General features: G+C 42.4%; 1 protein-coding gene across 4 annotated transcripts in view; it reads left to right on the plus strand.

Moving 5' to 3' along the window:
* The window catches only part of LOC101435624 (uncharacterized), a 215,078-nt gene extending 199,307 nt beyond the window's left edge, over nt 1–15,771 (plus strand). For all 4 annotated transcript variants that reach the window (XM_004446875.4, XM_004446876.5, XM_071218126.1 and 1 more), the window contains one exon: nt 15,330–15,771. In XM_004446875.4, coding sequence (XP_004446932.1) covers nt 15,330–15,714 — 385 coding nt within the window. In that variant the 3' untranslated portion in view covers nt 15,715–15,771. The remainder of the gene's footprint in view (nt 1–15,329) is intronic.
* The last annotated feature ends 560 nt before the right edge of the window (nt 15,772–16,331 follow it).

Genomic DNA, 16,331 nt, shown 5'->3' on the forward strand with positions numbered 1-16,331 from the left:
TGTCCTAAGCAGGGCAGTCCAAGTCTCAGCCTTTAGGATTTCCTTTTCCTTTTCCAGAGATTATGAATTTGGCTTATTTTCCTTACATATATCTTCCTGAACATGAAATAATTGGGGAAAGTCCTGACTTGATTTATGAAAACTTTGGGAACTGGATGTGCATGTATTTGGACTCACTACTCAATTTTTTCTGAGTCCCATCTCCTCTGTAATTCTCTCTTGCTTGGCCCTAGGAAACTGTTATGTCCTGATTTTCCTCTTGAACCCCTTGGTCTAATTCTCCCTGGAGCTTCCTTCTTTGTGTCCTGTCTTAGGTTGGGTTCTCCTAGAAGCAGAACTTGAAACAAAGAATTGAGTGCAAGTGGCGTATTTGGGAGGTGACCCTAGGGCATACCAGTAGGGGAGTGGAGAAGTGAGCCTGGGAGGTGAAGGAAGCCAGTACAGAGTATGTTAATGAGAAGGTTACTGCTGTGGGCAAATGGGGTTCAGTCCTACTGGGACCGCTGCAAGATGGTGTGTCATGTGCTTTAGAGTTGTCCCACCCAGGGCAAGGAAGCTGGAATATTCATCCTCTTAGACCCATCCGTCACTGGCTGAGGGTTGTTCCTGCAGAGTGAATCACCCTAGCACTTCTCGTCTTATCTGAATTCAGTAGGATTCCACTGGAACATTTGGGAGCAGGAGTGCTGAGTGGATATGGGCAGGGCCCTGAGAGCATCTGCCACAGCCCCTCACCTCTCAGCTCTCATCTCTGCCCATCCTCAGTGTTCTCTGTGTATGCTATAAGCATGGCATCAACACCCAGTGCATCCCAAATCTCTGTCCCCAGCACCCTCTTTCCCAGGTTCTGGGCCTCTGCTTCCAGCTGCCTACTGAGCTTCTCTACCTGGATGTTCCCCAGGCATCTTGAAGGAAACTCTTCTGATACTAAACTTATTAACCTCTCCTTCCTAGCCCATCCCAAACCACAAATTCCTTTTATAGTCTGATTCTTGGTGGGTGATGTTACTGTCTTTTTATTCTCCCAAATTCTCTAGAAATTTGAGTCATCTTTTAGCAATAACCTTATGATTAGTCCTCCTGCTATCAAATTCTCCTGCTGTTTACACACAATCAGTTCACACCACATTCCTTTAAAAAGCCCCGTTACTATTATAAAAGACACCTTTGAAGTGTCTGTCCTGCTGCTAGTGACCCCAGTAACTCCCCCCTATATTCACAAAGATGGACCTGTAGCAATCATACTTGCCCTCAGACTGTCCCCACCCCTGCCATTGCAGTTAATTGGACAATCTTCCTGAGCCAGATCCTCCCTGAGATTTAGAACTGGGGCTAAGAAGCTCTTGAATACAGAGAAAGTGAAACCTGGGGTGGCAATATTTCTCCCGCCATACTTCATTAGTCAAGGTTCTCCAGAAAAACAGCACTGGCAGGATATGTGTGTGTGTAAACATGAAGAGATTTATTATAGGAATTGGTTCACATGACTGAGGGGATTGGCAAGTTTGAATTCTGTAGGGCAGGCCACACCTTGGAAACTTGACGAAGGTGAGGTCAAATTCTCTAGGAGAAGCTGCAAGTTGGAAACTTGATGCAGGTGAGATTGGATTCCCCAAGTGAAGCTGGCTAGATGAAGTAGAGATAAAAATTCTTTCTGACTGTTGAAATCCTCAGTCCTCACATTAAGGCCTCCAAATGATTGGAGAGGAGACTCCTCTCATTACTGAAGGCAGTCTCCGTTGTTGATTATAGGTGTACTCAGCCATAGGTGAAATCAACTGACTAATGAATTAAATCGATTGTTACCCTCACAGTAACAATCAGGACAGTGCTTGCTGACCAAAGAAATGGACAACATAACCTACCCAAGTGAACACATGAAATTAACCATCACACATCCTGATTGAAAAGATGAGAAAACTGATCTGCAGAGAAAGAAGAATGAAGCTGTAATGGACATGGTTTGACAGCCCAGTATCTCTTCTGGGAAATCATCTTTCACTTATTCTCAGTCCTGACTCCAAGGTATAGGCACAGAATCAAGTCCTGGCCAGAGAACCCTGCTTCCCTGGCTACAGTGATTGGTTCAAGAACATTCTATAAAATAACTGGCCCTATTCTTCAAAAATGTCAATGTCATAAAAGATAAAGAGACTGAGGGACTGTTTCAGATTAAAGGATACTGAAAAGATATGACAACTAGATGTAATACATGACTGAATTAGATCTTGCACCAGAAAAAAAATTTGTTTTGTTTTTAATAAAGCACTTTATTGGGACAACTGGTAAACTTTGAAGGTAAACTGTAGATTAGATAAAATTATTAGATAATGTTAACCTCCTGAATTTGGTAACTGCCCTGTGTTTATGGAAAACACTATCCTTGTTCTTCAGAAACACACACCAAAATATTTAGTGATCAAGTGGCATATGTCCAGCCTTCTCTCAAATAGTTCAGAAATAATGGAAGATAATGATAAAGCATATGTAGCAAAATGTTAAAAATTGATGACTCTGGGTAAAGTAAGCATGAATGTCCTCTATATTATTCTTGCAATTATTTTTGTAATTTTGAAAGCATTTCAAAACATATAAGTTTTAATAGTTGCCTTGTTATTGATTAAATACATCCATAAAAGGGCTTACTTGGCAGCTCTTAAAAATAATTGTAAAAATTATACTTATTGACATGGAAACAAGTTGATAATATATAATTGATTGAAGAAAGCAAATTGCAGTATGATCTCAGTTTTATTCAGAACAAAACAAAAATACAGTTTCCTAAAAAATGTCTGGAAAGATGTACATCATTAGGTTAATTCTGATTATCTCTGAGTTATGGAATAAAAAGTAATGTGAATTTTCTTCTTTTTGTTTATCTGTGTATTTTTTTCTACTTTTTTGAAGTGTGCATGTGTTAATTATGTTGTAAAATTTTAATTATTTTTCAATCATGGGAAAAAAATGAAAAAACTGGTCTCACAAATGCATGGCCTGACGTTTGAGGCTCTCTGACTTGGGGTACCTGCCTGGTTTAGTGACTTCTTTCTGAGGAGGCTTGCAGTTCTTTCAGCTTCCAGCATCCCACTGTGGCGATGAAAAAAAAATAAAAGCTCTTTATCCTTCACCCTTTGTCTCCTCCAATTTTACATCTCTTGCTTTTGATGTCCTTAGAGAGTTGTGTCTGGCACATTTCATATTCTAAATTGTTCTCCATGTGTTTTAAATGTTTTCTGCCACTTGGTGATATAAAATAGACTTTAAACCACTGCTCCTCACAGGCTCCTGCACTTCTGCATAACCAACTATAAGATGTGGACTTTTGGGACCTCAGCTGTGAAAATGGGAGCATCATCCAAACCTTCTTGAGCTCCTATTCTCACTTCTCAGGAGTCCTAGGATTGTTTACTATCTCTCTAGTCAGCTGGAAAGGCCTAAAAGACATTTAAGAGATGCTTTCTTTGACATCTCTCACTTAGAGAGCAACTCCAGAAAAGGCAAAAAGCACAAGAGTTGTGATACATTAGTGGGTAGATTCAGAGTTTCCCTCTAATCTAATCTCCCTTTTGGAGTTGTCTTTAAGGGTTGATTCTGGTTCTTGATGCTGCTCATCATATACACACTTACCCTTTTAAGATTGTGTTTTCCTGTTAAGTGAGCATAAGGTCACGGTCGTCTTAATCTTATTAAAAATGTTTTAATGAATTTGTTTCACATCCTTCATTTTTTTGTCTTGAATACTTCATCAGACCCTGTAACATTCTGTTTCTGAGCATGGATTTGGAGATTTGTGCTTGTTGTATACTGCGCCTCTTGAGACATGTTGGATTTTCTTGTCATTTTGACTTCCTACAAGAACACTGTTGTAAAGAAATTATTCTGCTCTGACAGTAGATGATTTTCATTAGTTTTCCTCAGTTTGGGGACCCAGTAGCAATGATCCACAATCAAGTGAGTATGGGCATTTTCCTAATTTGAACTATTGCCAACTTATTATGTTAGCTTCTGATATTTGGTGATGGGAAATTTGGTTTAGAAACAAGTTTTTGAAAAAATATTGTGGGAAAGAGATGTGTATCAACGGCTTGGGCACCCACCTACCACATGGGAGGTCCAAGTTTGGAGTCCCAATGGTTCCTAAAAAAGAAGACAAGCAGATGCTGCCTCCCACTGCAATGAGCTAGACTCCACCCTTGCTCGCCACAACAAGCAGATGCCACAAGCCAGCAGACAGTGCGGGGAGCGGATGTGGCTGAGGCTGTGGGACACTACCCTCTCATGTGGGAGGTCCTGGGTTCAGTTCCCAGTGACTCCTGGAGAAGGTGAGCAAGCAAAAACAGATAGATGAGAGACCCATCGGGGGGCGGGGAGGGGCTAAATTAAAAATAAAATAAATAAATCTTTGAAAAAAATATATTGCTATATTACCAAGTAGCAAGATAAACAGCATAGGATAAAGGCTTGTTTAGATTTGTAATCAGTCTCAAATCTTGATAGATTTTAGTTCTGAGAATTTTTTCTTGTTACCTATGACATCATAGGTAGCAAATCAGTTTATCTTTTGAATAAAGCCAAAAAGTGCTAAAAATGCAACATGAAACTAACCAGAGGAAAAAGTCTGTGTTCTTTCTGTACTGGTTGTTCAAAATGTAAGATTGTTGGAAAACTTTTCTCCACATTTTTATTTAACTGCCTCTGATCCCTTTTGGAATCAAAGCATTTTCTGTTAGCAAATAATTCTATTTCTCTTTGTGGTCATTTCCCCGAGGTTTGGAATAATATGCTTCTTGAAACATTTGAAAAATCTAGCCCTAAAATTATACTGAGATAAAAATGGGACGAGATCACAGGTACTGCTATGCAGAATGACAGGTAACTGAGACAGAAATCTACCTAGAGAGTGTGGTGTCTTTTACAGTGAACGTTTCATCCATAGCCCAGGCGGGATGGAGTTGGTGCCTGCACCTGCCTTTGTCCTAGGCGCTTTTACTATCAAATGCTGACCTTTGTGAGAGGTGGAAGCTACTCATCTGCGAAAAGCCTGTGTCTGGGCTTTGACCCCCTCCTTGAATATCCCTGGAAAGCGTGTTCACTGCCACCACCCAGGTCCAGCTCTCCTCATCTCAAGAAAGTCCTCAGCGCTCTCTCTGCACTCATACTTGCCATTCCCTAGAGTGCTAATTAATCTCGAAATGCAAACATGGTCATGCCACTGCCCTGCTCCCCCAGCCCCGCGTCCTCTTTAAGACCCACAGTGACTTCCCAAAATGTTAGAATAAAGTCCACTTTGTCCATGATCTGACCTGCCCCCCCTCCCCCGCCTCATCCGGTACCGTCCTCCCCTCCTGTCGCAGTCCAGCCACGGGATCTCATTGGCCTCCTTTCAGTTCCTCAGAAGCTCCACATTCCCACCTACCATGGGTCGAGATGGGGCTCTTTTGTTACAGAATGGCACACAACCATATCCCTTTCGGGCAGAGCGCTCACCCTCAATCATGAGGATGTATTCATTATTGTCTCTCTTAGATCAAGTGTAAGCCCCACCAGAGAAGGGATAGGGTTCGGTAGTAAAACTTAAGATGAAGTCTGGGTTTACTTCCCAATTTCTGTTGAGGAGGTCTTAGCTCTACAAATTGGTCATGCTGGCCACCATTTGTCCCCAAGCGACCAAGCAAGACCGCCATTGTACCTCCTAAGTAAATGCCTGTCTATTATGACAATGCAGTAAACATTAGTTAACTTATATAATGTTAATTCTGCAAATTGCATTGGCTCAAACTTCCTCTGACTCAATTGCTGGTCCCCAGGCCCCTTTCCCTTACAAAGCAGTCCTCAGCTCTTCCTGGAAATTCCGTAAGTAGTACAGTTGCCACCCCTCATCCACCCTGTTCTTTCCTTCCTGCTCTGCTCCTCTGGTTCTCACGTCCACTGTCCTTGAAACCACCTGGAGGAACAATACAGTGGTTACTGATAGTAACCACTATCTGATTACTATTAACACTATCTGGTTACTGATAGTGGCTTACTGATAGTCCCCCTGTAGGATCACAGGAGCCCATGCCCCAGCTGGTTACCAGGGTCCTGAAACATGGGATCTTCCCTAGATAAAAGTCTGACCCGAGGACAAACATGAGTCTCTATCCCTAGAAACCAAATCTGCTTGAAACTTCTATTACAGTTCAAAACAAAAAACAATGACAAAAATCTTTAGGGTCCAGAAATCATGCAGGACTCATAAATTATGCAGGACCTTATTTAATCTTTACAAAAGTCCCATTAGATCAGTGTTATTATGTCCATTTTAGAGATGTGAAAACTTGGGTGACTTCCTAAGGTCACACAGCCACAGAGCCACAGTTTAAATCCAGGTCTTACCAAATCGAAGCCCTTAACCAGTATTCTATGTTGTAAGGTGACGTCAATAGATATGGCTGACATAGCGATACATAAAATTGATTTAAATTCACCTTCTTAATTGGCAAAGAAATATTTACTAGGTAAGAAAATATATTTAAACAAATTTTTAGAATATCTACTCTTGAAAACGTAGCTTAAAATTCTTCACCCCAGCTCTTCTATTTTATAGTGAGTCTTGTTATACTGTGGAATATTGTTGCAAATTTAATGAGCTTTTCAAATGAATAATGTTAAGTTAGGGACTCATCCTACCTTTCATTTAAAAACCGAGGCCAGTTTTCTCTGCCTAGAGGATCCTGCACCAAATCTTGGTGTGTATTTCTATCTTTCGCTCCCATTTTTCATCAAGCTCTGTTCTTTCCCCCAACTTCCAAAGTAGATTCTTTTTAGTAGCCTAACTTAAAAAAAAATATGTTTTTCACTTTCTTGGGCCCTACAGGCCAAAATCATTCTGTAATGGCAACATCCGAATAGGCTTGAATGACAAGAAATTATTTATGTAAAGGTACACAGAGTGTAATTCTAAGTGTTAGTTTTATCATCTTTAGTTTTTAAGTTTTATACATATTCACGTTCGAGTACTTTCTCCCCAGGTATATATTTCTAAATATATGCCTTTCACCTTGTAACCACATGAGCTCCTGATACCACAAAGTCAGAGGCTCCCTTGTGCCACCTCCAAAGGCCTGATTTGCTCCTCCGCCTCCCCAGGTGATGCTCCTTGAGGACTCGGCATGGTCATAGAGTCTGGCTGCCAAGCCTGTGTTTATTCTTAGTTGAGGGAAGTATGGGGACGGACTTTGTGCCAGAATCCTGCCCTGGCATTCCAGGTAACTGACCACAAGCTATGCCCGTGCTGTGCTATTTCTAGTGAGTAACACAAATAGCCTCACCCTCTGAAAGGTGTGTCTGTGCCGTAGGCCCACGGGCCTCCTTCCCTCCGACAGGCGCTTTCTCTCCGGACCTCCGGAGGAGGCAGGTCTGCGTCTTCCCACAGACCCAGAGGCACCGCGGCCCTCCCAGGCACGCACGCCTCCTGCGCAGAGGCTCCAGGGCCAGGGAAAACGCCGAGGCGCAGGACCTCAGCCCACGGGTCCAGACAGAACCTAGTATGGACCCAAGGAAAGGAGCAGGGGCTTGGTGAGAGGGGAACGGGGCAAGGCCGAGCCCCGTGGCTGTAGGCAGGTACAAGGTCAGCGTGGGAGCACGAGCATCATCGCAGCTCTGATTCTGACCTGTGAGCGCCTTGGAGGCGCAAGCCTGGGCTGGGGCTAAATCTCGGAGCCAGGGTGGTTAATGGACCCGCTGAAGGGACTGGAGTGACAGGCAGAGCATAGACAGAGACTGCCTCTTACTAGCTGTGTGACTGTTGAGGATTGAATCGTGTCCCCCACAGAAGACATGCTTGGGTTTTAATCCATGTTCCCATGGGTGTGAACCCCTTTGTAAACAGGACCTTTTGAAGATGTTATGATTAGTTACGATGTGGCCAAATTCAATCAAGGTGGGTCTTCATCTGTATACTGGAGGCCTTATGGATAGAGGAAATTTGGAAACAGTCAGTAGACGTCAGAAGAAGCCAGGGTGGAGAGAGAGATCACCACATGATGGACAACTGCCAGCACAAGAACATGCCAACTCCAGGAGAAAGCAGGGCCTTGCTGCCATCTTAATTTTGGACTTCATAGCCTCCAAACTGAGTGCCGATAAGTCCTTGCTGTTTAAGCCAACCCAATGTGTGGTATTTGTTATAACATCTCAGGCAGACTAAGACAGTGACCTTAAGCAATTAATTTCAATCTCCCTGGGCTGTTTCCTTTTCTGAAGTGGTGGCCCTGGAGAAGCAGCTCTCCCACTGAGGTGTGTGCATCAGAATCACCTGGGGTGCTTTTTAAAATACAGATGCTCAGGTCCCTTTTTGCAGATGCATTCAGAAAGTCCAGAATGATTCCAGGTGTCTCTATATTTAACTGGTCCCCAGGAGATTCTGATCCATCAAGGGGTCTTCCAGCCCTAACATTTCTTTATTTTAAAGTTTCCTAAATCAGGAATAAGATAGCATAGAAGATAGGCCTCCACCACATGTAACTCTTAGGCAGGTTCAGAATCAGTCACCCTTTTTGTTGCTTGTTACATACCAAAATGATCAACTGAAAGCTTATTAAAAGCCAATTTTTGTGTGTTAGAATGAAACATCGGGCTGGAATTCATTCCCTTCTACACTCTTTCCCAGGGGATATCTCCCTCTCCTATGTTTTAATTCTCTCTTCCAGACGTCACAAACTGGGGGCCCAAAAGAGAAAGTTAGGCAGGTTACACAAGAGTTTTATTTAATTGCCTGTTCCTTAATGGATTTAAAAATAGACTTTATAGGGAAGTTTTATATTTACAGAGAAATTGAGGAGATAGTACAGAGAGTTCCCTTACTTGGCACACAGTTTTCCCTTTTATTAACATATTACATTGGTATGGCACATCTGTTACAATTAATGAACTGATAGTGATGCATTATTATTAATGTCCATACTTTATTCAGATTTCCATAGGTTTTTCCTAAGGTCCTTTTTCTTTTCCAGTATCCTGTCTAGGGTACCACATTGTATTTAGTCATTGGGTCACCTTAGGCTCCATTAGTAACAGTTTTGCATTTAAAATCTATTTTGTCCAATAGTAGTATAGCTACTCCAGCTCTTTTTTGGTCACTGTTTGCATGAAATATCTTTTTCCAGCCTTTCACTTTTAGCCTATTTGTGTCATTGCATGCAATGTGAGTCTTTTGTAGACAGTCTATAGATGGATCATATTTATCCATTCTGCTAATCTGTGTCTTTTCATTGGGGAGTTTAATCCATTAACAGTCAATATTATTACTCTGAAGGCAGTACTTCAACTATTTTATTCTTGGATTTATTTATGCCATATCTTATTTTTGTCTCTCTTTTTACCCTTTTAGTTACCCTCTCTGATAATCTTCATTTCTACACTCTCCTTCAAGCCTCTCTCTCTCTTGTCTTTTCCTTTCAACCTGCAGAACTCCTTTTAGTATCTCTTGTAGGGCTGGTCTCTTGGTGATGAATTCTCTTAGTTTCTGTTTATCTGTATAAACTTTAAACACATCCTCATTTTTGAAGGATAGTTTTGCCAGATAAAGAAGTCTTGGCTGGAGGTTTGTTACTTTCAGTATTTTAATATATCATACCACTGCCTTCTTGCCTCCATAGTATCTGAAGTCTTATTGAGCATCCCTTGTATATGATGGGTTGATTTTTTTTTTCTAGCTGCTTTCAGAATTCTCTCTTAATCTTTGGCATTTGACATTCTGAATAGTATGTGCCTTGGAGTAGATCTGCTCAGATTTATTCTGTTTGTAGTATGTTGCCCTTCTTGGATTTGAATACTTATGTCTCTCACAAGAATTGGGAAATTTTGGCCATTATTTCCTCAAATATTATAACTTTAGGCTCCATTCAGCTGTTACCATTTCTCAGATTCTCTTTGATTTTGATGACCTTGACACTTTTGAGGATAACTGGTCAGGAATATTGTCTGTGGTCTTTAAAAATCTGAATTTGACTGTTGTCAGACTGGGCATTTGCTTTCAGCTTACCACAGATACAGGAACGTCTTACTGCTTTATACCCAGCTTTGCATTACCTGCTTGGTCCCTGATCTCAGATCTAATTTAGTCTCTCAACTGCCATCTCCAGCCCAGACCTCTTTTCTGAACTCCGGGTCAGAATATCCAGATGCCTGCAGCTGTGATAAACCATTTTTGTGCTCAGCAGAAGGCCAGGCATATAGGTCAGACTGACTAGAAGTGAGTTAGTGGTATCATTATCCCTACTGTGCACCTAACTTTAGAATCTCACAGTCACCTCAACTTTATCTGTTCAAAATCGAACTCAAACTGTCTTTCCTCATCTTCCTCCCAAATCTCTTTTCTGAACTCCGGGTCAGAATATCCAGATGCCTGCAGCTGTGATAAACCATTTTTGTGCTCAGCAGAAGGCCAGGCATATAGGTCAGACTGACTAGAAGTGAGTTAGTGGTATCATTATCCCTACTGTGCACCTAACTTTAGAATCTCACAGTCACCTCAACTTTATCTGTTCAAAATCGAACTCAAACTGTCTTTCCTCATCTTCCTCCCAAATCTCTCCTTCTCCATGTTCCCTCTTTCCATAAACAGAATCATCAGTAAATTGTTCAAGACTAGGAATCATCTTATACTCTTTCCTCTCCTTCATTCCATTTTATCATCAGATCATATGCAAACTCTGTCTTGAATCCATCTAGTTCCTCTATCTCGCTGTCACCATCCTAGTCCAAACCACCATTACCTTTGCCAGTAGTTGCCTATTTTCCTGGCAAACGTTATTATTTTCATCCAACCCACAGTTAAATGTGAAGCCTCAGGGACCATTTCACTAAATAAAACTGATCCTGCCTGTAGCAGTTTGATATTATTTGTGAATTTCAAAAAAGAAAGATTGTGTTTGTAAACTGGTCTGTTCCTCTGGGTGTGATCCCCTTTGGTTGTATTAAATTCACCTGATATGTCTTAATTAAATTACCTGTTAGGATTAGGGTTTTGATTCCACCACATCAGTAGGGCATGATTTAGGGTTGAATCCCCACTCCCTTGGTGGGCTAATTTAAATGGACACCCACAGAAGAAGACAAGGGAAGAGAGAGAACTCCATAGATGCCAGAGGAGAGAACTTTGTCAATTTTGATCCTAGAGCCCTGGGGAGAGATAAGCCATTTGCCTGATAGTTTGCAGCTGAAGAGAACAGAGCAGCTGAGCAGCTGGTAAGGCCTGGAAAGAAACGAGCCCTATGCCAGATTGATTTAGGAAGCCCTGAGAGATGAGCCCTATGGTGGCCTACAGCTGAGATTGGAAGAAGCTGGGATGATGGAGCCTTAAGAGGAAGAAGGAAGGAGAGACCAGGAAGAGATTGCCTGCCATCTTGCTTCAACATGTGGCAATTCACTTTGGTGAGAAAGCAGCCTTGTGTTGGACGCTTCACAGCTATATTAGTCAACCAAAGGAGTACTGATGCAAAATACCAGAAATTGGTTGGCTTTTATAAAGGGTATTTTTTTGGGGTAGGAGCTTACAGATACCAGGCCATAAAGCTTAAATTACTTCCCTCACCAAAGTCTATTTTCACGCATTGAAGCAAGATGGCTGCCAACGTCTGCAAGGGTTCAGGTTTCCTGGGTTCCTCCCTTCCTGGGGCTTGCTTCTCTTTTCTCTGTGCGCTTCCTTCCTGGGGCTCCAGCTTAAGGCTTCAGCATCAAACTCCAACATCAAAACTCCAACATCAAAAGCCCCCTAACTCTGTCTTTTACCTTGCCTTTTATCTGAAAGTCAGGCCCCCACCAAGGGGCAGGGACTCAACGCCCTGCTCCCACAAGAGGTTTACTTGATTAAGGAAGCAGGTAAACCTCTGAATCCAATATAATCTCATATTCACAGAGGAAAAGACCCGTTTACAAACATAATCCAATATTTATTTTTGGAATTCATCAATAATGTCAAACTGCTACAAGGGCCTTGTAACTAGAAGCTTTTACCCCCAAAAATACCCTTTATAAAAACCAACAGATTTCTGGTACTTTGCTTCAGCACCCCCTTTGGCTGACTAATATACTGCTTTTTCCATGCATACAAGTCATTTGGTGGTTTCCCATTGTTCCAGGAGAAAATCCAAACCCTTTGACAAGATCCTCCCCAGTCAGGCTCCCACTTTCCCCACCCCACCCCCGACTCCCACCTCCTCTGGAAGTCTGTGTTCTAGCCATGTGGGACTTCTGTTATTTCTGGGATGTGCTGAGCTCTCTTGGGCTTCTGGGCCCTCACATACACTGTTCCTTTTCCTGGAACACTCTTACCTCCATTGGTTACTTGGATAATGTCTAGTCTTTCTTCAGGTCTCAGCTTAGATGACACTTCCTCAGGTCTTCCCTGATGCCCTAGAACAAAGCAGGCCTTCTGCTAGGAGCTTGCTGAGCCCCTGTCCTGTCACAGGCATAGCATTCATCACATTACATCGTGGTTGTCTGATGACTGCTACTTTCTAGACTAAGGCCACACAAAGGAAAGGACTATCACCGTCACCACCCCTCTCTCTCACATGCCTAGCTCATGCTTGGAAATAGGAGGTATGCAAAAAATGTTTGTTGGGAAAAAGAAGAGCAAAGAAGGAGAAGGGGAGAATGGAAGGGGGAGCCTGACTTTTCTCTGTTCTGCAACCAGAAAGGAATATGACTAGTATCTTCTTCCCAAAAGGAGTGGTCCCACCCCCACCCAGCCCCCTAAAATCGAGAACTCTTGAATGTAAGAACTCTGTCTTGCTCAAAGTTGTATCTTCAGCATCTGATAAATGGCAGGTATGAGTAGAGATTGTTGAATGGATCAATTCATTCAAAGGGCTGCTTGACCTAGAGAATAACCAGTGGTACAGCCAGCTGGAGAACTGCTATTTTTGGTAACTATTTGGCTTTATTTATTTATTTTATTTCTCTCCCCTTCCCTCTCCCCACCCCAGTTGTCTGCTCTCTGTGTCCATTTGCTGTGTGTTCTTCTGTGTCCGCTTCTATTCTTGTCAGCGGCACCAGGAATCTGTGTCTCTTTTTGTTGCATCATCTTGTTGTGTCAGCACTCCGTGTGTGCAGCACCACTCCTGGGAAGGCTGAACTTTCTTTCGCACTGGGCAGCTCTCCTTACGGGGTGCACTTCTTGCCCATGGGGCTCCCTTACGTGGGGGACACCCCTGCATGGCACAGCACTCCTTGCATGCATCAGCACTGTGCGTGGGCCAGCTCCACACGGGTCAAGGAGGCCCTGGATTTGAACCGTGGACCTCCCATATGGTAGGCGGATGCTCTATTAATTGAGCCAAGTCCACTTCCCTTATTTTACTTTTTAAAATATATACATATAAACAAGCTGATAAAAATTGAAATCTAAAAAGAAAAGAAAAAAATGGAAGAAATTCTCACTAGGCATCCTATTGTTACTATCAACCAACTCATATTGGATTAGGAACTTGCAAATATGGGGTGATTGCTCAAATGGGATGAAACCATTCCAAAGTCAATTTATCCATTGGACTAAAATTTACATCTTGCCTTTATGTAGAGTTTCACCATCTAGAAAGTCAGAATGGTGGGAAATGTGAACTTTGGACCTTGAGAGCTTAAGGTTTGTGTCCAAGACCACCACTTATTTGTACCTACATATGCCTTTGTGAAATTTATTCCATCTATTCACATTATTTTCTTTTCTATGAAATGGAGAAAATGATATCTGCTTTGCAGGGTTGTTTTGAAGACTGAGTATAAAATATAAAGCACCTAACACAGTGCTAGCAAATACCAGGTATGCTGTTGATAAATTATTTAAAAGTACTCTTGCATTTCAGTTATTTAAAAGAATTGTGACTGAGCTCACACAGGAAACAGGGAGCTCAGATAATCCAGCTCTCCTACTGGGAGGAGGCACCGTTTCTTTGCTGTTCTGTGCCCTAAATGAGAAAAAAAATGATGGCAGAGAAATAAGCAATAGTGACAAAGAGGCTTGGGAATGAAAACAGGAGAATTTGATTTTCACTAAATTTTGGAGTCACGCTGAAGAGCAAGGTTCTTCTTTTCATTTTGCCCGTTTCTCTCTCACAGTATCATGAAGAAGGCTCCTTGAGGAACAAGAGTTAGAGGCAAGATCCCAATGGGACAGAAGGAGCCTCACTTACCCAAGTGCCTGCCTCTCTTGAATGCTTTTGTTTGTTTGTTTGGTTGGTTTTAAATGAACTCTGTATGAAAAAGTAAATTTCTTTCTTATTGTAAAGGCAAATCATGTTCATTTTGGAAAATTCATAGAAGCAAAAAGAAGGAATAATATTATCCAAAATTCCACTGCTAAATCACTATTGAAAATATTTTGCAGTCTATCCTTTGAAAGTTTTTTTCTAGGCAATGTATGCATAAACCAATATGTTCTTGTACAGACAGGGAGGTTATAGGGTAACCCAGCACTGTAACCCGACCTTTCCCACTGACCATCTTTCCATGTCAGTAAATGAACATATCTAGTGTCACAGTGGGTGACAGTGGTAGACCACAAGGGTGGCTGGCCCTGGGCAGAAACTCCTAGAATGTTTCTCTTTCCCCTCCTGCGAACAGTGAAAACTGTGTTGTGAGACTTTTGCACAACTCATACTTGTTCCCTTCCAGTGAATTCCCACAATCTTAATTTTCTCAAGTAAAGAAGACAATATTACCAAAATGTCTAAATTATAAGTGGGCTTCTGGGAGGGGTAGGGGAGGGATTGTGACTCCACACTATGTTTTTTATTTCTAATTTGCTTCAACCACCAAGTTTTATCTCAAATGCCATCTCATTTCTATTCAGAAAACTTTAAAAATTAACTAGATACAATCCCTGAGCTTATAGAGGTTATAATCTAGTAGCAGAGATGATACACAATAACTATAGTAAATAAATACATTTTTCTCTCTCAGTTAACACAAAAGTACCTCTTTTTCACCATGAAAAGCAAGGACAAAACGAACCTAACAATATGAACAATAGCCACCATGTAAGGAGAGCATACTGTGTCTAGGAACTGTTAATATATTTAATGGCATATTGTAGTAAGTGACATTCATCATTTAATACTCACTATCAGCCTATGAAGTAGGTCCCATTGTTAAGGACATTATATTGTTGCAGAAACTGAGGTATAGGGAAGTTAAATAACTTGCCCACGTAGTTGCCAAGTGGTAGAGCCATCATTTGATTCAAGGCCCTTTGAGGCCAGTGCCCTTTGCCCCTGAAATGCACTGCTTTCCAGCGGGGAGGGAGCTTGCCAGCCACCTGGAATAAGCATTGTGGTTTTACCCTCTAGGTACTGTGGCCTGAAAACCAGCTTGCTGACATCCCCCGTGGTGGGGTTCATGGTCACCACTCAGTGCCATTTCCACACACCCATCGGCTTCCCTCAGATCCCAGTGGCTGCCTTGGCTGTGGAGAGAGTGGGCCACTCCAGCGTGCGTTACCGACTTGCCCTGTTTCCGTCAGAGCCCACCAAGGAGCCCCCTTCAGTAGATCTGAGTGCCCTCAGTGATGGCTTTTTCTTTGGCCACCCTGTGCTGGCCCAGTTTGATACTTTGGCCTGCACCACTGGGTCTTCAGTCCACGTCTTTGTGAATCCAGCCACCAGCCAGCCAACGGGCCTTCCGGAAGACTTCAGGTGCAGCCTCCTGAAGCTGCTGAGGCCAGCTGCAGTGTGAAATACCCACGCGTGGAGTTGCAGATCTCATAAAATAAAGTCTATCTTGTTCTCCAAATGACCTCTTTTCATGCCTTAGCATATACATTTTCCCCTTTCAAATGACTGTCAATTCCTTAAGTTTTTCTACAAAGTTAGGCAGCTCCAATGATCCAGCACCTCCTGAGGCGGGCCCTGGCCTAAGAGCATTGAACACTTTATCTCACTCCTTCCAAACCCAGCGAGGTCTAGAATACCCATTTCTAGAAGAGGAAAATGAAGAGGAAGCAGTTGTCCTGAGGTCATCTAGCTGGTGCGCTGAGTCCTGAGCCCACGCACTCCACCTGCATGCTGGTGCTGCCCAGTCCACACCAGCCTCAGGGTCAGGAAGAGATACCACCACAGGAGGCCATCTGTCCCCCACAGGAGCACCTTTCCCCACTTAGGAACAAACTGGATGTGCATATGGATGTTGTCCTGCTTTCATGGCTTTATATTACTAGCTAAACGTCCTCAGCTTCTTACAGATAGCAGCCAAGTGGCTTCTTTTTTTTTTTTAAGATGTGAACTTTGGTGAAACCACTTTTCTTGTACAACAGACAAACCTTTGACAGTGTCTGATAAACACATACCTCAACA

This window comes from Dasypus novemcinctus, chromosome 10 (genome assembly GCF_030445035.2).
Source record: "Dasypus novemcinctus isolate mDasNov1 chromosome 10, mDasNov1.1.hap2, whole genome shotgun sequence".
Classification (NCBI taxonomy): domain Eukaryota; kingdom Metazoa; phylum Chordata; class Mammalia; order Cingulata; family Dasypodidae; genus Dasypus; species Dasypus novemcinctus.